The following is a 24,844-nucleotide window of genomic DNA, read 5'->3' as shown; positions in this document are numbered from 1 at the left end:
CAATTTTGACTTACTGCCTATAGAGGCAACTTCCACATCAAGGAAACATGTTTACTGATGTTATAAGATCAGGGAAAACTGTTTACTTCCTAAAAAGAGGGTGATAATTCATCTCAAATTTAAACTCAGCTGAAATCAAGACAATGCTTGCCACAGCAACCCAATCACTAGAATTAGAGGGCTTGTTAGCATCTCTCACACTTCAGGACGCAAATCCTTTTCATCATGGTTTTGCCTAGGACATACCTATTGACTATTACGGTAGTCCAGAATCACCGTGGACTAATAGAAGATCTTGTTTAGGCTGAGAGCCTTCACATAGGTCTCTGTGGTAGCAGTGGTCAGCAGTACTTGAGCTGAAACACCATTGCTATGTTACAGTATTTGTTGAGTGTTTCCATCATATTGAATGGAAAAATTGCCATCATCAGCAGGCTGTTCTTTTTCCAGGCACTCAGTGTAAAAACTCAATTAGACATGATGAAAGACTGAGATTTTAGGATACAAAATGGTATGTCCAGATTATGTTCATGACCATTCTCATATTCTGTGTCAATGGGCAATGTCATAACATGACTTCTATCCAGCAGTGAGTCTATGGATTTGACCTATCTTCTACTGTATGTTCTCAAGCCTTCGGAATACCTGGGCAGACACTATCGGGAGATATCTCTCCCTGAATCAGGAATGGGACATCAAAATCTCTTAATTTCTCTCAGACTCCTAGTGTGACACCTTCTGTTTTCTTTTTTCTTATTACCTACTTATTTTTCAAAGTGATGCAAAAGTTTGGGCAGATTTTAATATAGCTGATTTTTTTGACGCTAGCCTGGCTAAGATGAGTTTTGTTTTCAGCTCCTTTTCACATATCACAAGGTTATAAGAGTTTGCCTGTCCTCTGAGAATACCTGCATCTCTCCCATTAGGAAGATGCTGACATGTATGAAGAATAGCTTTGGATAAATTACCTGGTCAAATGAAGCAGATTCTCAGTAAGGTGTGACGGATGATCCCCCACAAGGTGTCTGTTCCAGCAATTACAAACTGCCAGTGGAGCTGAAACCCAATTACTGGTTCAAAGGCTCAGGCAAGGTTCAGTCAATAACTCTGTGAACCTTAAGCCACTTGTCGAAAGCAGTTAATCTTTCCTCATTTGACAATGCAGACATTTGAGTTCTGATTAAATTTCATCCTGTAGTGGATCCTTAACTTGCTGCGCATGTTACTAATAGGCCATGATTTGAACTACTGAAATCTGTTCGCTCTGTCATTGTATTTTTTGACAGCCTTTTTAGATAGCTTGTGTTTTGGAAAGAAGAGAAAAGCTTGAGTTATGATAGCAGATCCTTCATATTCTTTCTTCTGTTTGGATAAAATCTCGTTGTAGATGAAACCTAAACTGGTGATGAAGACATCTGGGGAATTCTATCTGAGCCAGCATACCTATTCTTTGATATTCTTCCTGAAAATCTTACTTCTCTACAACAAAAGATTCACTGCATTCTATATAGAAAAGGGTTTTGCTTTCCATCTCAAAAAAGCAAGCCGTTGCCTGTATTTTTGCCACTATTTATAGCAATAGTAAAAACAGTCTTTGAAACAGACTGAAATCCACCTAAGACCCTTAATATACACTTTGAAGTAGCATTCTTTAGTGGCTGGGGCTCACTCTGTCATGGCTAGTGCAGCTTTGTGATTTTTTTCAAGCAGGTGTTCTTTAACAAGGCCAATGAAGTTTCCAAGTCGGGCACTGCTGTAGGAAGCCATCCTGCAGTCAATGTTTTTGTCAAATTCAGAGAGATGCCTCTCCACAAGTGGCATACAGCTTGGAATTCCACACTGTGGAATGCACATTGTGCCACGTTCATTTGGGAAGAACTCAATGGAAAAAATAATGCTGATTACTGTAGTAACTGGAACTTCAGAGATGTCCACAAGTATATTTTACCTTCTGTTGTCTTATGCATCCTGTGATTCTCTGAACAAGATGAAAATAGTTTTGAGAGGTGAGCACCACTCATGACATCAGCACAGATGCATCTATGCTATGTAGGTGCTGCCAAGATAAAATTTTTGAGATTGGTAGCACAAGATGCGTATGCATTCATTGTGAATGGTTCCTGTCAGTAACAGAGATCTGCTATGACAGGTTTTTTCTGAAAGTCATACTTACACTTATTTGCATGCTTGATTCTTAAACTTCAAATGGTTTGTTTTAGGACTTTTGACATAGAGTTCTGAAATGTTACAAGCTAATGAAATTAGAGGTTGAGAATGAATGCTTTATTTTTCCTTTACTGAAGCCAACCAAAAGAGAATAAAAGTGTATTAAGTGAATATTCGAGTTGAATGGTTAAGCTTTAGGAATGTTGGGAAATGCCTTTTGGATCACAGCTGAGCCATCAGAATCAGTAGTCTCTGTGTGCTTCCCCTCCCCACCACTGCATACTTTATATTCAATGCATCTGGAAATACATTTGCCTACTTTTTGATAATTGAGGTAGTAGAATGCTTTTAGTATAAAACTCTTCTGAGTTTAACAGATAGAAGTTGTTTTAGTGACTTTTGATTTGTGCAAGCATTTTTTTAAATTGGAACTTGCCACATAAAGATGGTCTTCTGGCTGGCAAAATTAATACAAAGTTTCTTAATTTACCATTTTTAGGTTCTTTAGTACAGATCCCAGACTTTCGCCTCATTCCATTTTTCAGCTTTAAACCATGTAACTCTTTACTTTCTAGGCTTCTATTTCCAGATCAGTCCCTATGCCACTGTCAAACATTTCAGTGCCAAAATCAACCGTTTCACGTGTGCCGTGTAATGTAGAAGGAATAAGCCCTGAACTGGAAAAAGTATTCATTAAGGAGAACAGTGGAAAAGAAGAAGTATCCAAGGTAAGTTAATATTAATGTATTTATGGTTGCTTTTTGTCTGTAGCCTTATAAACATGTGAAAACACTTCATAATGGCTGAAAATACAAATCATTTTCTTTAAAAGACTGTTTCAAAAATTTGTTCTAATGTTTTGATTTTCCTTTTTTAAAAAGAAAGGGCTTCTGGCCAAACGTGCTTTGCTTAGAATGCCCTTTACATAGAAAACTTGAATATTTTTCTTGAGAAATACAAATGCTTGAAAATTCAGATACTTCAGGCTACAGGAGTAAGTAATCACAGGTTGGGAGATGACTTCATTTACTTCATTTTTATGTTCTTTTTTTTAGAGAAGACTTAGTTTCCTGTGCTATACTATACTTTCCAGTTTTAATCTTTACTTCCATAAACATAAGACTCTGTGCCATGGGAGATCTCCATATGGGAAATACAGACAAACTAGGGAATCTAGCTTATATGGGAGAAATGGAGCATTCGAATCTTTGTCAAAAAATATTGGAGTGCTTCGATGACACTTCAGACTTGAAATATTTGTTTTACAGACAGAATCTCCCAAATAACCAAATAAATTTTTTGCTGTGGGATAAACTACACTCCTGTTTTCTCTAATTTTCTCTAAAATGTAGATCCTGATCTTGTGAATGATCGTGTAGAAGCAAATCAATGTACAAATCAAACTATAAAACTTTAATCAGAGGTTTAAGATTTCGGAACCTGATATTTTCAGTTCTTCATTATGGCAGTTATCTTAAAAAGCTTTGGAACATTCTTGCCTTCTCCAAAGACTTAGTTGTGTGGACAAAGCAGTCTTAAAAACGAAATACTGGAACAGTGAATGTTTTACGCTAAGTTTGCTTTCCTAAGGCTGTCTCATCCCTTTAGAAGTGGGTTGTGTTTTGACAGAGGAGTAAAAAAAAAATAATAACCCCCCCACAAGTCCATAATCAGTAAACTTTGTGCCATCTCCAAAGACAGTATAAAAAGGTATGTAATTACAGTGCCACCACTGATGTTGCTGTAGCTATGGTTGTAATCTCTTACGTTTATAGGATGTTTCATTTATTTATCAGACAAATCATCTTTGTAAATGTTGTCCTTGGGTTTTAACAGCTTATTACTTTGGATGTAGAACTCAGTCTCATAAGTTAGTGAATGTGCTGGCTCTGATCCAACAAAACAGTTAAGCGCATACTTAAGTGCATTGTTGGATTGGGGCCAGAGGTGCTCAGCAGTTTACGCAACCAAGGCAATAGGGAAACCTTCCTCCAAACATCTAGCTGGGGAGAGTCTTCAGACACAAAAGAAAGTCATAAATTAGACATTGCCCTTGAAGTCAAGTCCATCTTTGTGGGCAGTTTTGTTTCCTGCTATATAACTGTCCATTTCTGTGAAGTCTGTTCTAGTGTGATCTGAACTGAGACTTCTATTACTGCTGTTTTTGAGCTTACTCACAGCTTGCTTATGGAAGATCATAGTGAGAGTAATTTACTAAATCTTATTGCCGGTAAACTTTTTCCTGATAAAGCAGTTTAGCTTATTTTTAGCCTGGGGAAGCTAGGTTGGCTGGGTTAAAGGTTAGGAGTTATAGGAAACCAAACCTCATTAGTTTCACTGCTAGTGAAACAATTTGTTTTTCTTTCAATTTTCTGCCATTATTCTTTCTAGTTGTAGCATTCTGTATTCTTTAAAAGTATTTTAAAAGAACAGTCAAGTAATTGGTTGCTTTGGGTGATATGTAAGGATAAATTATTTTACAAGCTTGCTTATAAGACTGGTATGTCGCGCATGTAGGTTTTCAGCGGGTTTCTCTTAACCTGTTTTCAAGTTTGGTTCCCAGTTTAGCAATGTATGTTTAAACCTTAATTTTCATATCAATCCATCTATCCAGCTGTGTAAAACACTTAGTGCCCTATTGTGAATCTATATTCATTTGTCAGCAAGTCGTAGAAAGATTTTGGGAATGTTAATGTAATGATTGTTAAAAGTAATAATCCTTCTCACTATTTTAAGTGCAGTTAATTCCCTAATGTTTTAATCGATTTTAGGCATATGTTAGTAGCTTTCAGACTTCTTCATTTCCTTTGACTAACTACGTTTGACCTCTATTCTCCTGAATAAAACAAAATGTATTTTATTTTAGTTTTAAAAATTTTAGTCTTGTTTCTCTTGGATTTTTTTTTCCATCAGTCTAACTATGTCTTTTCAATGTAAACATGTGAATGTTTTTAAGGGGCTCTCATCTGTTTCTTTGTTCATCATCTTTAAATCAGACTAACTAATATATTGGATGAAAATAAGCACTTGGGTTAAAGTGGATTTAGTTTTGTGGGCAATACTTGATTTTTTTTTTTTTTTTAATTTAGCTTCCAGTTTCAATTGGTAACCTGTAAAATTTTCCTCCTAGTTTTGTACTTTCTTGCTTAATCTTCAGACATACAAATCAATCTGATTTAACTTTTAGACTGTTGGTGTTTTTCAGGGTGTACTATTGCATAGTTTCTATTTTCACTTTGGTGACTTGAATTTTTGCAATCCCATCTCTTAAAAGATGAATAAATTCACTGGAATCTCTCTTCTGTCTTAGTACTGTTAATTCTTTGGAAACTTTCTGCTTTGCTTGCTTTGGGGTTTTTTTTACAATTTTTTTTAGTAAAAATAGGAATTGTACTGACAGAAACATAGTTATAGAGATTAGTCTTGTTACTTTTGTGTGCTTCACAAAGATAGTTGATACAGTAATGTTGTTAGCCGATTCCTATAATAATCGATCATAAATATAGAGTAGTTGAGTTGTAAGTTGTCAAACATTCCACATATTTCCTTCTTTTCATGTTAGCCATGCATGTATATATATTTTTTCAGATCATCCCTCTTGCTTAATTAGCTGAAGGCTTTCTGCATTTTCTTTCATGAAAACAGAGTTAAAGGTGGCATTTTTGAGTCACTTTGTAATAACTTCCTCCTCCTCCAGTTTATTAATAAACTTTATTCCCTCTTCTAATGTATTTATTAAAAGGTCACAGCTATATTTTTCTTCCTGTTTTATAATCTGCTGACTAGTTTGAAGGAAACTTTAGTAGTCTGTTCCCACTATAAACTGTAAAAGGAAAACAGCTTTTTGTGAAGTTCTGACTTTGCCTTCTGCTCTTAGTCCTGTAGTTACTCTACAACACAAATGTTGGAGGCTTTGGTGCAATAGGATGGTCAGCTTCTCATGGAGAGCTGGGGGAAGGGGTTCCCAGTTACGGAAAATGATATGGAACTACTGAGAAGTGCCATGCCATTGGATGCGTACACATTTATAGGTCTCCTGTTAGAAAAAAATCTTACCTCATACTTCCTTCAAATATAGAACAGTAATTAGTAATGAAGCAGTTTTTACTGTCACACAATAAAAATAAAAAGATCAGTGTGTTTCTTGTTTAACTTCTAAAGCTTCTGGAAAGAGATGATGTTTTTGTGTCCCTATTGGAAAATTTAATCCTGTAATAATAAAACTTTTTCAAGTGTTCTTTCCCAGGAACAGTGTCTTCAGGATACATTACATGTTTTTGCACGTGCAGCTTGTCTAACACATTGATTACTGCATTGATGTTAGAAGGCAAAAGCACTTTCCCATCTCTGCCTTTGTGTTCAAGTCTAGAGAATAGTTTTAAAACAAAAAATACCAAGTGTTCTGCTCTCAAGAAGTTGCCTATCGAAAAAATATAAGACTTGTGAAAAACAGATCATTTTTTTGAGGCTACCATTGGTATATTATATCTTAGTAGCATTCCCAATGATCCATAGACTGGTATCCTGTCAGAATCAGTTTGGCATGAAGTTTGTACACTACTTGGATCATTCTGCAAAAAAAGTTTCCAGTCATTTTTCATGCATTAAGCGTTATGAAAACTAATAGCAGCTGTACTGAATTAATTATTGTTTCTTATATTTTAGGATTGTAAGGACTTCAGTTTTTGAAGTTGAGTTTAGATATGGCTCATGGAAAGTGATTTCTAAAGTATTCTTTTATTTTGATCAGGTTTAATACCTAAATCTTTAAAAACGAAGAAATGGAATATAATTTTATTTGATGTTTTCCTGAGTTTTTTGGACTTGTGGTCAAGACTTGGATTCAATATGAAGGGAAATGTAACTACAGAAGCACAGTAATCAAATATTTGCAGTCATTTTCTATGTATCAGATGTTACTTGACTTGGAAAGAGTGATAAATATTTAGCTTTTTGTACTTGTATGTCTAGAGGCATGTCTGAAAGTATGGATGACTTTCTGTACCTGAAATTTTAATTCAGTGGAGGTTGAAGTATGTGATTTGGGATATACTTGCTGAGCACATAACTCTGCATTGTTCCTCCAGCTGTGGAAGAGCATCTGCGTTATCCTGAAGTCTTTAATTATGCGGTCATGTTCTATTCTTTTTCCTCTCTGGAATCCTTGTTTTACCTGTTACATAGAATATAGTGTATGTACTTAATGAGCAGCTGTTTAGTATTTTTATTTTCTCCTTATTAATGGTGAGCATTAAGATGCACATCCAAACCTTGCTTTGAAGTCAGAAATCTGAATTTCTTTATGTTTTTTTGCTTCTATACAATATGAGTGCCTCTGGAATGTTGTTCTCTTTTCATCACACCTGTGTGAGAAGAACAATGATATTATCTGCACTTAAAGGATGGAGAAACACAAATCCATCAGGTTTCTATAATGTGATTTTTCAGGTAACTCAGGATACTGCATGCCATTTTAGGAGTTTTAAGTGCAGCTCCCATAGTCTCCTCCTGCATCTGTGAATGTTGAGGGCTTTTGCAAATGAGTCCTGGATAGACTGGCCATCGAGAAAAAATACCATAGAAGAAAGAGATTGGTTCAGATAACTTCTTGGCATCTCACAGAATCTTTGTGGCAGAGACAGGGCTAAAATGCGGTTGTGCATGGCAGGTTTTTTTGGTTATGTTAGTTATGAGACTGTTTTCTTTCTGCAGCCTCAGTCTTGTTTTCCATCTCTTCTGTCTGTGTAACAAATGATATAATGCTTCAGGTTGATCTTGTGCGTTGAATGAGTCATGGCCTGTTGGGGGCGAATGGAATAGCAACATGTAGTCATGTTGTAACGCATATGTAATGTCAACTGAACTGTTGGAACAGACCACACAGCTGTTTCCAAACTATTGAGCATTTGATATAGCAATTGTAATGTTCTCTTTTTAGTGTGTTTCCTTACTTTTAATTGAAATGTGAAGTAGTATTAACTGGAAGGCTTATAAGAAGGAGAGGACCTTCCAGATCTACTGTATCTGCCTCGTTGTATAACATCTGGTGGTTTTCTGGATAGACAAATGTGGAAAAGGGGGGAATGTGATTTTTGGCCAATACATTTCATGTCCTTATTGCTATAAAGGAGTATTGGGTTGAATTTTAGGCTCTGGACAGACTCTTATAATTTTGGAGTGCATGGGGAGGAGGAAAACAATGAAATAAAAGTGTGCACTTGAAGCGAGGAGAAAAAAGACATGAAGTTTTGTAGTAGAATATTTGATCATTTCTGTGGGGCTTTAATACAATCCTTATTGAAGTGAGGCTAAAATAGATATTCAAATCTTGCAGACATTTTTACCCCTTTACTTTTAAGCAGAACTGTAATTCTCATTTGATTTTTTTTTTTTTGTTTAAAATAGCACTGTCTTTATGATAAAACTGGTTTTCTGCTGGGAAAGGATAAGTAAGTAGAGCATGCCAATCTACTACTGTGAACATGTCTACGCAGTATGTTGCGGAATGGATGCAAGATCACTCTGGCCGCTAGCAACTAGATTGATATAAAAGCAGGCAGTGCTTTGTGGCTTTGATTCAAGTCAGAGCTTGTGAGCCTTATGTAAGGTTGTGCATTTCCTACTTAGTTTCTATGTTGTCAAAGGTCGCCTAAGGAGATGAAGGATGAGATGCAGAGGTGTGCCAGAGCTTTATGACTTACTAGCAAAACTTGGACAGTTTCATTTTTGCAATTTTAATTCAGTTTGTTATTACAGCAATAATATGCTATTTTAGTTGATGTTTTATGCTTTTCCTTTTATCCAAATGTGATCTCTGTCAGGGTACTTGTTTTTCCTTTATGATAAATGACCTTTATTGAACATTGTACCACTAAGTATAATCAGAGATTATCAGTGTCAGAGTAATGATATATCAACATTGCTAGCAAGTGCATATAAATGTTGAAGTACATTATTATTAATTTTGCATAAGACAATGTAATTGTATTTACAGTTGGCTTGGACCATCTGCGCATTGTCCCAAAATTCAGTGGAATTAATATATATTGTGTCCCTGGTACATTCTGTTATTTTCTTGTATAAAAGCTGTTTTTCTTTCAAAAATGGCTTGTTTGCTATTCTTAAGTCCTTGCCTCGCTTCTTCAGTTTTCAGTGCTACAGACTGACATTGCTTAGGAATTAAATCTTTCCTCTGTAATCTGAATTACTTGTTTCTCTTGCAGCCATTGGACATCCCTGATGGTCGAAGGGCCCCATTACCTGCTCACTATCGTAGTAGTAGTACACGAAGCATTGACACTCAGACTCCGTCTGTCCAAGAGCGCAGCAGCAGCTGCAGCAGTCATTCACCATGTGTCTCTCCCTTTTGCCCTCCTGAATCTCAGGATGGGAGTCCTTGCTCAACAGAAGATTTACTCTATGACCGTGATAAAGGTGAGAGTAGAATGGTCCACCATTACCTATGGGAGGCATGTGATGTCCTGCTTTTACAACTACCTTCATTTTACTCATTACATCATTTTTTGTTTCTGTTTTGGTTTGATTGTTGTGGAGGGATTGAAGATTTATCTTAAAATTGGTTTTGTTTGTTTACATATCTTTTTTCCCTCTTGTTTGTGAAACTTCACAAACATCTTCCATAAATACGTCAGAGGAGCACAGCAAACAGTCTTAACTATTTGTGAAGATTCTAATGTGAAGAATTCAGACAGTAACATGTTAATGTTTAAAAAAAAAGGTTTCCAGAAGGTTTGTGATAGAATATGTATTCATCATGCGTGAGTTACCTGCTGAACAAAATGGTAAATTAGTAAATGACTGGACTGATTTGAGAATACTTTGCTCATCAACTCTTACACTACACTTTAAACTATTTGGTGAGGAACTCAGATACGAGTTTGAACAATCTGATGGAGAAATAACTATTTGTGCTATGTTGCATAACAAACCAAAATTTTTGAATAATTTATATGTTTATGTATCAATATCCTGCATTTTTTCTAAGTCCATAAAAAATAGCTTAGTTTTGTCAAAGGTGAATTGGATTTTCAGTAATTAAGAGTTAATTGGCAGGCAAGACATGTAGAACAAAAATATAACCACAACTGTAAAATGACTGATTTTTGTACAACTCTTCTTACTAGTTAATTGGTTCTTGGGCTTCTGGTTGGCTAGACTTAAATCTTTGTATCAACTAGAAATGTGGATGTTAGTTTGGAGGGATGCAGAACTTGGGAGAAGATTGCAAGCTAAGAGTAAATTTCACAGAGGAAATGAGAAGTTTTAAGGTTTTGATTTAGCATAGATTAATTAATAAACTAAAAACAGACCAAACAGTTTTTTGAGGACATGATTAAGATATGAACTTTTTTCTGTGAAAATTCTCTGCCTAATCATGTACTCTTAAAATTATTTTAATTCCATGTAATCTGAAGGGAGTAAGATTGAGGAACAGAGAAAGAGAAATAACTTTCCTTTTGTTTCTGAAAAGTATTGCCTTCCCATTTCAGATTTGGAAGTAAGTAGATATTAAACAAAAACAAATTCACCTACCCAAATCCTAAAACTTTGGGGGAAGGGGAAAATTAACCCCTTAAAAGTAAAGCACTTAGCCCAACATGATAGCTAACCATGCTCCAAAAATAACAGGGATTTTAGCTTTTCCCCTCCTACTTTTCTTACTAACAGAATGCACATGAATCGTGTCCTGTTGCAAGACTGAATCACTGTGTAGACATCCACTTAAGTGCTAGCACATGGGAAAATTCTTAACTGACTGGTAAATTTGTTCATGTCTCTTCTGTTAACAAATATATGTTAAAAATAAGGAAGTGCAAAGAACTTAAATAATTCCTTTTGCAGTTAGTGCTTAATTTGAATGTCACAATACTTGGGATTTTCAGTGGTATTTTATTGGCAGTAGCAAGTGAAGACAAGCAAGAAGTTTGGAATATTGCATCTAACCTTTTTATTGCTTTTCAAGGATTGTATCTTCTGTCTTGGCTTTTTAAACTGCTACTTGAAGTAAAATTTATTGCTGAACTTTACAAGGAATAGATATTCATTTGTGGATTTTGGTCTTGAAGCGGGCTGAAGTGCTATCACTGTATCAAAAATCTGCTTACTAATAGCAGCGTAGATGGTAGTGATAAATAGCCAGCTTTGTAAAGTTAACATAATTATATTTTAAAATTAGTTTAAGTATCTCTTAAGATACTTAATACTGTGGTTATGAAAAATAACAGCTTGATCATCACAACTCTGTTCTTCAAGGACAAGGTAGAAACTAGAAAAACATGTAGCAGTTTTCTAAAACCTGAAGTAATTAGCTCAGAGGCTGCAAATGTGCATCTGTAGCCAGAAAGGCATCTTTTACTCTCAGATCATTATGATCGCATGAGCTGGTTGTTTTGAATAAGAATGTTTTATTCCTCTGTCAGAGTAGCTGAAATATAGATAAATGAGGGATATAGATAGAAATTACAAGGGTGTAGAAAGCTTTGAGAGACAGTTTATTAACATCTGTGGATTGATTTATAAAACAAAACTCAGTTTTTTCACATGTTCTTTTCTGAGAGTTTTGTGATGCTAGAATATAACTGTTGTGAGGAGTTTGCTGTAAGGCCTATTAAGCTTTAAAAAATGGTTTTGCAGATAACCAAACGTAGACATTTCAAAAGTAAGAAAATATCTTACGACTTTTCTCAGTTTGAGTTTTATTTTCCTCTCCACTGGAATAACTTACTTAAATTGACCATTTAAAAAATACAATTATCAGCTTTATGAATGCTCCTGAGTGTGTTTCTGAATAGGAATGGAGGTTAGTAATTTGATTGAGACACACGAGCAGTGAGAGGAGCCAGCACTCTGCACAGACACCGTACTGCTTTACATTTCTAAAGCATCTTTTATTTCTTGTGCAAAGCTGTGCTTTGGCCTGAGGCCCTCACAGCTGCTCCTTGGACTGTATCAGCTGTTTGGTTTACATTTCTGCAAGGAGCTGCTAGATCTATTGAATTTTTTAAAAGAAAGTGAAAGCTAAATTTCAGAAAAGGATCATAATACTGCTCTGAACAGAGTAGTGATTCTAAGCAGTTTTGACTGGAGCAGAAAGGGAAGGGCAGGAGACAAGATATTTTAATGGCAGTTGGTATTATGATTTTGTTTTCAAATCAGCCTATTGCAAGGTAGGTGACTGCCTTGCTGCATTAAAGCTACCAGTTTCACTAGATCCATTTTATATCATTCTGGTCCATTAAACTAAAATTTTGAGTGTTGCCTACCTAGCATACGTATAACTGTGACAGAGCTGAAGTTCGAGTGCATCCCCAGGTATAAGCAGGTGAAGTTCTTTTTTTTTTTTGTCTCCATACAAAAACAGCATAACCTGCTTTTTAAGGATTTTGATTTAGGTACTTTTGTTTAGCATTGTGCATTCTTGCTGTTGCTAGCAGGGTGTTACAAGCAACCTGTTGATGGAGATGTTATCTCTTGGATCAAAGATACTTTTTGACTTCCTGGTATTTGATTCCTCGTTTTTAAAACGAAAATTGTATATGAAGTCTTTGGAGAGTCTTCAGAGACAAAAGCGTTTTCATCTGGAAAAGTTTTTTGAATCTATCAAAACGAATCTCAAGTTTCACTGGCAAAGTTTCTTTTTTCCTTAAAGTTATGTCACTCAAAAATTGTTTTACATGTTGTCTTTTAGTCTGTCACTTTTGTTATAATATGTTCAAGTTCAAATTTGTGATATTAAATCTGTTGGCTAAAATACTGTTGTTTAGTGTTTAAGTGCAATCTCAAACACTTTCTAAACAATAGAATGTATCAATTTTAAATATTTATGTTTAGAAATTATGTGTAGTACAGTAAGATTCCATGATTGTCTTCCATGTGATTATGGTACCAAAGTTCATTTTAAGGGTTACATCTGTTAATCTTCAATCATTTTCATCTTAATGAAATTTGATTAGCTTGTTGAAATATGCCAACAGAGCATACCCTGCTGGTGGAAGAGTGGAAGATACAATGGGGTCCTCTAACATGAAAGACCATGCGTTTCAGTCTCTAAGAAAGTAAACGAATGTGTTAATAGCCATGTTTGAGAATGAATGTTTGCAGTGTCATTAAGGGTTCTTAATATTGCAGTTTGGCACTTAAGAGCTTACAGGATACTCATACAACTGGAGACCTGCTTACACTGTAAATAGCGCTTCTTACCAGTTTAAGTAGTGATGTATTTTCCCAGTATACTTCCGTTCTAGCCCCACTGCTCTAAGTGGAGGAGTAATACTAAGTTTATACATGTGAGCCTCTGAATAACCATATGTATTTTTCAAGTATCAGTGTGGTGTGTGTTTGGTCAAAATGAAAAGCTAACAACTTAGTAAGCTTTAAAAAGCAGGGGGAGAGAAAGGAGGAAACAGATCCAATTAAATTATATTGCATAATTTCTTTTTTACTTTAACTACTGTCCTATTATAGAAATTTTCAGCCAGACAGATCTAAGTAAACCAAGAACTTGGTTGAACACTGACCTGGCTAGACAAGACTCTAAATCGTCCAAAAACTGACTTAACTTTGAATGCAGTTTGCGTCTTTCCTTGGATGTACTTCCACGGTTTTCCATTAATGTGGTAGAACGAACAGTAGCACATTTTTTGTCTCAGAGGTTTTAAATAGAAACTTGGATCTTCAATTTTAAGTATTAGAAGGAGGAAACAAACTGTCTGGGCTCTGTTAATGATTTTTATATTTGGAATGAGCTTTGTGGGCCAATAATGGAAAGATTCCAGAAGGACCATCATGCTCTCAGCTTGATAAATGTCTAATATTGTCTCTAAGCTTCTTCTATCTTTGTGCAGTTAACGCCTAAAATTCTGCACACAAAAGTTCTGGGTTCACTATACAGCAGGAAAGAGAATAATCAATACACTGCTGAAGTTCACTTCAACAATTTTTTTTCATATCTTTCATAGTAAATCTTCAAAGGGAAGTGTGACATTTGAGTTGATACTGTCATCTAAGAGGAAACACTGATGTATCAAAACCTCTAATGATTAGCCTCAGTATTTGAGTCACAGTTATACAAGTGCTTATGTAGTTACTGTTTGCAAGCTCTTAAAAGAACCTTTGATTGCTTGAGCAAATCTAGATCATAATGCTTGAAGCATTGGTTGGTTTTCCATTGGTGCTGAAAAGGCACGCACAAACAGCAGCAGAATAAAGCAGGGTATTTGTGTTAAAAATGGTAAGATACTCCAAACTGGCATAAAGATTCAAAAGCAGTAAAGCAACAGCAGTTATTTCTTTCCAAATTAGATGCATTTGTAAGTTGGCATCTTCTTTAAACTTGGTGTTTCATTTTAGTTAGCTGTAAGCCTGAGCAGAGAGAATAGGGAGTCATTAATATTGGCCTTAGATAGGCACTCCTTTTTGAAAAGGTGGAAGCCACCACAAAAGCTAAATTTCTGTGAGTAATTATCTCGTACTTACTTAATTTTCTCAAAGCATTGAGTGTCAAGTTGCCAAGATGAGGGGAAGGGTGTTTCATTTTTTGTTTAAAGTGAACCCTTTCAGTGTCTAAAGTTTTCAAAATTTTGTGCTTTTGACACTGCTAAAGTTGAGTTTCTCTTAATGGTTTGCCAGAAAGTACAAAGAAATCTGCCTATTGTTTTGTATCCTAGATCTTCATACCTATATGTTCCGTGTGTGCCTAGTAGTCACCTGTAAAATATACACAGACAGCTAGAGATTATCAAAAATACCTTTAATAACTATATACCATATATAGTTAGTAGTGATGAGAGAATGGAGTAATGGAAATTGTCTTTATTTTGGATACTAAAACAGCTAAATTATGAAGCAAATAAGGTAGGACATTGTAATGATGAGGTACTAGTACCCGTATTACAAACACACTTTGCTTTTTTGCAACTTCTGAGCTATTCTTGAGACTAATGAGGTCAATATTACTGTGAAGAATTATGTTTTAAAATAAGCAATATGCTGTATATGCACATTTTCAATAACTGTGTTTATACAGTGAGAAGGCATGTTATCATTACCACTCATAATTCTTCTGCATGTATTATGCATATTATCCTGTTGATTTATGTTTTTCTGAAATACATAGTAAAGAACTTGTTTCCAGGATTACAGCTCTGCTTTATTCCAATTGCAGTGTTCTGGATAAAAATATCTTCCTGTTATGTGTTGTTATATGATAGATTACTGCTGCACTGAAGCTTTTATTCTGAAGAAATGTGCTATACAAGGGTGTTGGAAATAACCTACAATAAAGGAAGTATTGTAGTAGAAGCAAACCAGCATAGTGGCTAAATTGTGAAAAGGCATCTTGTTTGGAAATCAAATTTAATTAAAAAGCACTCTCAATCTCTAGTAATATAACTGCTTTAAATTTTCAGACAGTGGGAGTAGCTCACCGTTGCCCAAGTATGCCTCATCTCCCAAACCAAACAACAGCTACATGTTCAAACGAGAGCCCCCAGAGGGATGTGAGCGAGTGAAGGTCTTTGAGGAAATGTCGTAAGTAATGCCTTTTATATCAGCTGGTATCTGCAAAGCAGTAAACCTTTTTACTGAGCCTATTCAAATGCAGATGAATAAACTATTCCAGCTGATGAGTTTTTCAGGAGCAAACTATTCTTAGAGTTTGTACAGAAGAGAAGTTGAAGTGTTCACGTTGGTTTGAAGAGGAAATGGAGTCTTTTATGATTGAACTCTTTTTGTGCATTTATAAAAGGCAACAAAAATCCAAGCAGAAAAGATAAGGTACATTTAATTTCCTAAGCATTTATAAACCTTTTTATTAACTTTGTAAATGTTCATGGCTTAAAACAAAAGCTCTCCTTGTCATACTTCATCAGTTCAAGCATAGGTTATGTTTGGATACAAATAAAACATGTAAAATGGAATGAAACCTATGTGAAGTGATTGTGGATGGTAGTATGGCATAGGCTTTGCTCAATAGTTTTGCTGTTGAGCAAGAGATCAGAAATTAAACTCTTGGGCATCATGTCTTTTTCCCTAGAACCAGCAATATTTGAGCACATGCTGTCGAGGTTGCATGCATAGCTCCTGTGGATGAAAGGATTAAGGAGGGGACGTTTCTTGCTCTAATAACATTCATTGCCTGCTGGATGGTGAAGGAGCAAAGTTGGGTTGTGGAGGAAGCCTCCAGACAAATTACAGACTTATGGGAAAGGAGAAGTCTATTTCATGGCATTTCTCAAAGCGATTTAATATGCCTGTGTTGTTGCTGCAATGTTTTTATTAAAGAAAAATTTGTGTCATTCTAGATTACCGTGGCATTTTTCATGTGCATATGTACTGCAGATTTTTTTTTTGCTTAAAGTTGCATGTTTATCCAGTAATTATCAAGTCATTTTTGTGACAGTACTATTTTTAATGCTGTGGATCAGTTAGCTGACTACCAATATGGAAGATGTTTGCCCCTCTGTCCAATTAATCCCATTCCTTGTCATTCACATTTTAGCAACTTGTAGAACCACAAAGTTCATTACATATAAAACATTTCTGGGTGGTCAGATGTATAATTTTTTTTTCTTGTTGTAGGTCTCGTCAGCCTGTCTCAGCCCCTCTCTTTTCATGTCCTGACAAAAACAAGGTTAATTTCATCCCAACCGGATCAGCTTTCTGTCCTGTAAAACTTCTGGGCCCCCTACTTCCTGCTTCAGACCTGACACTGAAGAACTCTCCAAACTCTGGTCAAAGCACAGCTTTGAGCACTCTGACTGTTGAGCAGCTTTCGACTCGGGTCTCTTTCTCATCTCTGTCAGATGACACCAGCACAATGGACTCTACAGAGGTCTCGGTACAACCATCCCAACAGCAGCAGTCGCTTTTGCAAGAAATTCAGACTGAAGAGCATTCCTCTCCTCAGAGCTATGTGTTAATCTAGACCAAGGTGGAGCAGGCCTCTGCCCTGAAATGAGGATTGAGGAGATAATAGTTCAGATACATCTGCATGAGGTGGCAACCTTTCAGAACAAAACAGAATACTTATCAGCATTCGAAAAAATATCTCAACACTGTTCTTGGCAGGGACAGAATTCATATTCAGCATTTTTTTTGTGAAAAAGCAGTGATGCCTGCAGAATCCATATATCATTAAGCGTTTTAAGTGGAGACTATGCATTTCATAGTATGTTTGACCAGATTAGTACTGTGTCCTGTGTTCTGTTTCAAATTCTACAGTATAAATAAGCTCTCTCTATATATATATATAAAAAAGTTGCCTGTCTGAATAGAAAATGTCTTGCTGTGTTGTGTCCTATGGAAAATACTGTACTTCAGGATTATGTTTACAATTGATCCAGGTGTTTATGTTTCTAACTTCTGTAATACACACAATGCAAAAAAAAAAAAAAAAAAATGGCCACAACAGTTGCACAGTGCCCACCCTATGGCCTAGCTTCAGGTACTTCTCTCGAAGTGTAAACTCAGGTAACTTGGAATGTATATCATATTGGGATATAAAATATTTTACAGCTACAAAGCTAAAGAGGGAACATCACTCTTTTGCCTTTCCTTATTTTATGCATTAATATTTCCTCATTACATTCCACTTTCTTGGAATAAGTGCATTCAGATCCAGGTGACTGATGACCCTGGACATGGGTGAACATGAGGAGAACCAGCAAATCTGTGATGTATATCACTTTGTCATGTGCTTACAAGTAAAACAACTGTTGCATTTACTGTCATTTCAATATATGTAAAATGTGGCATTTAAAGGTTTCAGGTGTTGCTCAGTTAATGACTGTTAAACTGTTGCAAATAAAGTGTTCAGTACTAGGCTGTACATGAGAAACATTCCATGTTGTGTGTGAAAGGATTTTGAAAGACAAGAATGTTTTTGTTCAACTACAGAAATTCTTTCAGGTTTCACAGGGGGTGATGGGGATTTCCTCTCATGTTTTTGTTGGCAGTTAAGGATGTGAAATGCTACTGTTACCGACTAAAAGTCAAATTAATGTTTAGTTTCTCTTTTGGAAATGTTCGTTCATTTGCTGGTTGGAAATAGGTTTTCAGATTTTGTTAGGCAGTGTTAGATGAGCAGCGTTTTATTTACGTAGTGAGTAATTGTGTTTGGATTTAAGTTGAAAAGTAGCAAGTGGGTGTTTTAAAGAGGGGTGGGGAAAACAATAGTTTTAAGTTCATGTTACTTAATCAAAGTTTCTCCCATAACTTTCAGTTACTTAAGTTGTGTGTGTAAAAGTGTTTTTCCTCCCTCCTTAAATGTGAATAAAAAAATCCTGGTAAAATAATCCTGGTTTTGCAGGCTGGACACTTTCTGAAAATAGTACATGGCAAGAACTGTTTAGTAGTGCTCTTCTATTGTACTGGAACAACAAGAGCATTGCTTTCAGAGATAATTTCCTGTGATACAAAGAGGACCCCAGAGGCAAAATAAACTTGATGTTCTTGCTCCATTGCTTTCAGCTCAGTGGAACTACATTTATGCCGTCTGCTCCTAAGAGAATAAGATTCACCTTTTCCAGGAATTGAGGAGATTAGTAGCCTGCAGCTACTGAGCATTTAAACTCACTCCATTATTTTTTTTCTTTTGAAGATGATGTTGGAGGGGGGTGAGAGTAAGCCACCAATAACTACTCACTAAATGTATGTTTTCTTTGGAGCTGAAGAAGCATAGTTTCCTTTTATTACGAAGGTTTCGTTGATACTGTCTTACAAGGTGGAATTTGCAGCATATAAAAGTTACTGTTTTTTTGACTCCCCTTGCAGAAAATGTTTAAGGAGAGAGGTCTGTCTCTAACCATTTTCATATGAAAAACCTTCTTGAAACACAACAGCCATCTTTAATCCTACTAATCTCAGGCCTAGGTGAAAACACTATATATTTTATAGACTGAAGATAAAGGGGAGAAAGTACTTGTAATGTAAGTATCAATTCCTTTTAATATTTTACCTTCTAGATTAACATTGCAGTATGACGACTGTTTTATGTTTTGGTTATGGCCAGATAAGAAAGTGTAGTCGCAGTTACTGGTGTTAGCTTACCAGGGGATACAATAAGTGGTTTTTAGATCAGTGATGAATTCTGTACAATATTTGCAATGCCATGACATGTTCTTTTTTTTTTTCCACGAGAAACTAAATATTAATAATATTGCACATTTGTTCTTAGCAGGTTTGAAGGTTTTGAACCAAACGTGTTAAAGCTAATGCTTTGCCATGTAAATTTCCCGGCAGTTGTTTATCTCTATTGTATTCTACATCCAGCTGTAGAAATTTGTCAAATATTGTTTAAAATTTTGTACATAGTTGTACTGTTATTTCTAGCCACTGTGCTGAACAGTCTTCAAGTTATCACACAATACTGCTTTACACAAGGAAAGTGTGGCTTTTGTTTTGTATTTTTTTTCAGTATAGAAGTTCCTGTGTCTTATTTAAATAAAAATTATTAGTAAAAAAAATGGGGGGGGGGGGACACACAAAAGCAATGGTTCATATATTTGTTTTGGAAACTGTGTATGAAACACCATAGAATGAGATTAAAGTTTAATATCGTTCCAGATTTACATCTAGAATAATATTAACCATGTATCTTTGACTAGTATGCTATGTCTCCTAAACTAAAGATAATCTCTTATCTGTTGATTTTTGCATAACACTATGTTCTAGAGAGGAAAAATTGCTAAACAAGCTAAAATCTGAAATATGCTAAAAATAGGATAATATTTCTGCACATAATGAGTTTTTCTGTCTTCAGAAAATAGAAAAAACAATCAGTTAAACATTATTGGAAAATGCATATCTACTGCTGTGTTTGTGGTATGCCCAATTTCAGCATTATGTATTCAAAATTATGAAAGCCATTAGATGGATGTTTCACTATGTGAAACTAAACTAAAACCCTAAAAGATGTGGTATAAATCTACTGACAGTCTTGGTTTCATGCTGTTTTGTGCGAGTCAAATGATTGTCATTTGACTTGCAAAGTAATTCTTTCCAGATAGGGAGGGGAGGAAGAGAGAGGAAGAAAGAAGAATATTTAAATACATGTAAATCCTCCAAAGTCAGTGTTTACTGAAGAGCACTGTTTGCAATAATCAGTAAGAATGGTTTAACCCTTATTATCACTAAATGGAAAATTAGATTTTCAGCATCCCAAAGATGACAGTTTCCCCTGTGACTGTGTTGAAAACATTAACTGAAATTTAAATACTGAAAGTCTGGAGCTGCAAAGATGTAGTATCCTACCCTGCTATGAAAGTGCTTGGTGTACTTAAGTCAGAAACATCTTGGCTTCAGTCATTTCACCATAAGCTTACATGACTTAGGAGGAAAAGATTTGTGACTCTGTTGACCTCAAAATGGATTTGGCTGCAGCAGTTTCAATCTATCCATGTGTGGAAGGGCATTCTCTTCCCAAGAATTACTTTTGCAGAAGCCTGTAGCTTATCCTGAGAAGATGTCATACGACTTGTGCCACAGCTCAAATTTTCACCATTGCTGGGAAGCTAGGTGTTTGCCACATTAGTTTCTGGTTGCTGTAACATGCAGCTTCCACTTGAATTCTGTCCTTAGTGCAATTCACTGCATGCGTCTTCCCCAAAGCCATCAAGATGAGTAGTCTTAAAAGTGCTGGGAGTGGAGCTGTAGTGAAATAAGTGCCTTATGTCTCTGCTTTGTGACTTAAGAATTTTGCTTGACTTGACTGTTGCATTTTCCAGCAGTTCATGGCTGTGGAAGTGGACTCGGAGACCTCGGTGGGCTGTGTAAGGGGAGCGCTTAGCAGTGGGAGCTAGTGGGGAACAGATAGTAGTGACCTGCTTGTTTTAGGAAGCTGAGTGCTGTCAAGGAAATGATTTATGGTTTCCTGACAAAATAGCTTAAGGGCCAGATATTGGCCCAAGCATAGAGCCTTGATATCTCACAGTATTTAAACTTAAACCTGAAATAATACAAAATGAACATAAAGAATTGAATGGATTAGAGACATTGGCTGACAAGACGGCAGTTGCAAGCAAAGACCACTGAGGCTTTGCAGACTAGCTCTTGGCCTTACTCCATCATAACGGATTGATACTGTAATTTGTTACCTAAAGTAAAATCCAAGCAACTTGAAGATGACAAAAGATTGGTAGAAGTATAAATCAAACACTGTTGTAAAACAGCCTGGCTTACTTTGCAAGATAGAGCCATGCAAGCTGAAATTTGAAGCTACACAATTGGGAGAAAATGATCATAGTTCCTGCAATGTGTTTCCAGGACTTAAATCCAAGGAAGAAGTGAGTGAAAGCTGAGAAAGTACATTCATTAATGGGCTGTACGTGTACAGCTGTTCATAGTCTGGTGCTTGGCTAAAGAAAGTCATTTGATCAGACATCATCATGCAGTTAAAACATGTATATCTTGCCTCTATTTGGCATTAGCGTAACTCGTCCTGGAAAATTATCTAGTTCAGCAGAGATTGTAAAATATTGGAGAAGGTTCAGGGAAGAGCTATAGGAATGAGTGAGGTACTGGAAAAAATATATAGCAAAATTTTGCAGCAGTTGAATGTGTTTAACTTAACAGTTGAAGAGTGATTTAATTCCATTTAGTAAATAGGAAATGTTTTGTAATGTGTAACAGACGTGGAATACTAAACTCAAATAGCTAGAAAGTGAAGCTAGCTAAATTCATACTTGCTTTGTTTTGGATCTATTTTATTATTAGACTTATAATTTGGACTTCTTTTAGCAATAAAGCTAGTGTGGTGCTGGGGCCAACTTGCAAAGGTGGATTTTCAAGCACTAGTATTTTTAAAATGAGATCATTTTGCAAAAGATTTAGGAAGAAGAATCAGTTTCTGAAGATTGAAATGCCTTTATATGTGTAGATTAGGGAAGACAATTGCAATGATCTTATAGGCATTGCTAACTCATGTTTATGTTGGGCTTTCTAGATTTCAGCTAACTTTACAGAGATATTTTTTAACTACTTGAAGCATACTTGCCTCAGTAAAAAGCATGCTGTAATATTTTCAACTAGGGAATTAATACTTTTTTTAGCTGTCTGGAATAGTTCTTTGAAGATAATTTCTAGTTTCTGAAAACATTTGGTTTGCATCACACATGAGTGAAGCATCCAGCAAAGCAGAGGTGGTTGAGTAGCTTTTTAGTTGTTTTGATTTTTGTCATCTCTTCAGTAACACCATAAATTTGGAGAGATGGCAAGAGAACAAGAGTAGGCGGTGCCTTTTTGGAATGTGATGGGTCACAGAAATAATGTATCACTCAAGTAGGGCTAGTATGATAATGTTGATCAAGAAAGTAGGGCATGTCCTCAGTAAAGACCTTATTGGAGGAGAGTGAATATGCAAATAACATTGCTAATTCAATTGGCAACAAGAAAGAATAATAATCAGATCAATCTGGGAAGAGAGATGGCCCCTTTTTAAGAAGAATTTGAAGTTTTATCTTAAGTTTTAACAAATTCTGATCTTAAAATTGCCTGCCTTGAGCTGTAGCCTAGAAGCCCAGTTGCAGGGGAGCTGAAGACCTCTAGGAGATGGGAAGTTGTGTAAACTTTTTTTCTGGAGTTAGAGGCAGAGCTTGTTAATGAAGAACAATTATAACTGTGCCTGTAGAAAAATGAGTTCTGTATTTTTGGGGGTGTATGTGCTTGGTGAAATATATGGTTAAACTTTGCAGTGATTTGATTTGTACAGCTGTTCTTTGGGAAATAGGGTTTGCTCAGGGGAGCGTATGTTTAGTAATGCCCATGGTAATCTGTTTCTTTTAACCTTATTTTTACTTTTAGCTCCTCAAATAAGCTGTAAGTAAATAGTGTATCTAAATCCAGACTGCTAGGAATAGTAGTCATGCTAACTAATCCTAGGTGTCTAACTTTGGTTACTGAATTAAGAGATGAGATCTAAGGGGAGGTCTGTGAGTTACTTGGGGAAAGAGGTTCTTTCCAGTGAGAAGAGAGCTGGAAGAAATTAGACTCCCTATTAAAGTTTCATGTCAAATGTCTAAGTGGTACAATTATTCCTTTCTGACTTCTATTTAGATAAAGACAAGGCAGGAGAGAAATTCTTGTGATGCAGAGGTTTCTCAGGGAGAACAGCTTTCCTTTCCATGAGATTGGTGATATCTTTGGGCATGTTGCATGAGGAGGGAAGAACTTGTGAAAAAGAAAAAAGTAAGGTGTTGCCTTAAGATACTAAATTTTTAATAGAAGAACAAGTGCCTGACTCTGCTTTAGTGATTCCTTTCTATTAACTCTTCTAATTCATTGTTCCTCGTGCCAAAACTGACGAACATTTAGCATTGCAGTATCAGTCACAAAAAATAGGAAGTGTCAGGTGTAGCCTTATTTTCATCTCTGGGAATGTGGAGAGGGTACCATAGCGCAGACTTTTGTTGCATGGTTTCATCTGGGATGGATGCATATGGTGTGTGTGTGTGTGTGTGTGTGTGTGTGTGTGTGTGAGTTAAGGACTGCTGCCTCATTCAAGGGGCTCTTGTTCTTGAAATGAGACAGGTACAGTGGTGAATGTGAGTGTTGTCTGTTCTAGTGGAAAATGCCAAGGAGCAAGGTTTGCTATTCTGAGAGGTTAGTACCTGAGAGACCTGCTTCCCTCCAGGGAGGACTTTCTGTTTTGACCCTGTTCTGGAGGGGAATATTTAAACTCTTGAAAAGAAAAGATGGTTGGAGTAGGTATTTCACCTCCTATGCCATAGGAGTGCAAAGGTAGCCTAGACCCAGTCTGTACCTGATTTGGAGGGCAGACTTGTACGTATGCCCTTGAGGGATATTTCTTTCTCTAAGCTATAGAACAGTCTCTGCTAGGAAGGACATGGATGCCTTAACACTCCAAAGGGAAATAAACCTGGGTAAGTATTCTTTCTCTAAATCAGGCCATTTATAGTCTCCAACCTGGGTCTCTTTGGTGGCATCTTAACTGCTAGGCTGTTGTAGATAGCATTGTAGCATGGTTTGTTTTTGGAAGTGGCAAATGACCATATCCACTAAATGAGAAAATGTACCTACTGGACTGGACAGCAGACTAGACACTCAGGAAATACCTTGTTTGGAAATCCTGTGAATGCTTTGGTGTGGCACGTCCCGGCAGTCTGAGGTCTTTGATAGCTGCACAGGTGCCCTGTGGCACAGGTGCTTGTGGAAATGCACTGCAGGAAACTAAGTGCATAAAGATTTATGTGCCTTCAGGTTTAGGGACTGTTGAATAGAGTTGTAAGAATCATAAATCATAGGTCATAAATGTCATACAAATATCTGGAGATAATGGGTTTCTACAGGTGGGGTGCAAGTTTAGTGGTTGCAGCTTATCTGATCTACTATGGGGTTTATGTAAATGTTAAGAAACAGAAATGGAAAGAGGAATTTGATTTTTATGACTGAATCAATAGTACATCGTTTTGTGTCAGTAACTGTCACTCCAAATTTTGGAGTTTAACCTGCTACTGGAGAAGTGCCTGAAATTGTTTGAGATACACTAAAGCTGAGTGACCTAGCAATTCTGAAGTTAACCAGTATTATGCAGTGATGAGGCAATTAATTGTTATGTGCAATTACATGTAGTAGATGGCAGTGGAAACCTGTTCACCTTTATTGGTTACTAGCATAGGAAGGTTCTGTTGGACAATAGTGATTT

General features: G+C 36.2%; 1 protein-coding gene across 4 annotated transcripts in view; it reads left to right on the top strand.

Moving 5' to 3' along the window:
• The window catches only part of GLCCI1 (glucocorticoid induced 1), a 56,228-nt gene extending 36,474 nt beyond the window's left edge, over positions 1–19,754 (top strand). For 2 of the 4 annotated variants that reach the window (XM_026099505.2, XM_026099506.2), the window contains exons 5-8: positions 2,742–2,894; positions 9,390–9,600; positions 15,594–15,714; positions 16,765–19,754. In XM_026099505.2, coding sequence (XP_025955290.1) covers positions 2,742–2,894; positions 9,390–9,600; positions 15,594–15,714; positions 16,765–17,110 — 831 coding nt within the window. In that variant the 3' untranslated portion in view covers positions 17,111–19,754. The remainder of the gene's footprint in view (positions 1–2,741; positions 2,895–9,389; positions 9,601–15,593; positions 15,715–16,764) is intronic. The other 2 variants (XM_064506373.1, XM_064506372.1) reach the window with 1 other exon arrangement.
• Positions 19,755–24,844: the final 5,090 nt, after the last annotated feature.

The sequence above is a fragment of the Dromaius novaehollandiae genome, chromosome 2 (assembly GCF_036370855.1).
Source record: "Dromaius novaehollandiae isolate bDroNov1 chromosome 2, bDroNov1.hap1, whole genome shotgun sequence".
Taxonomy (NCBI): Eukaryota; Metazoa; Chordata; class Aves; order Casuariiformes; family Dromaiidae; genus Dromaius; species Dromaius novaehollandiae.
The sequence above is the reverse complement of the archived record's forward strand: the minus strand, read 5'-3'. Positions and strand labels throughout refer to the sequence as shown.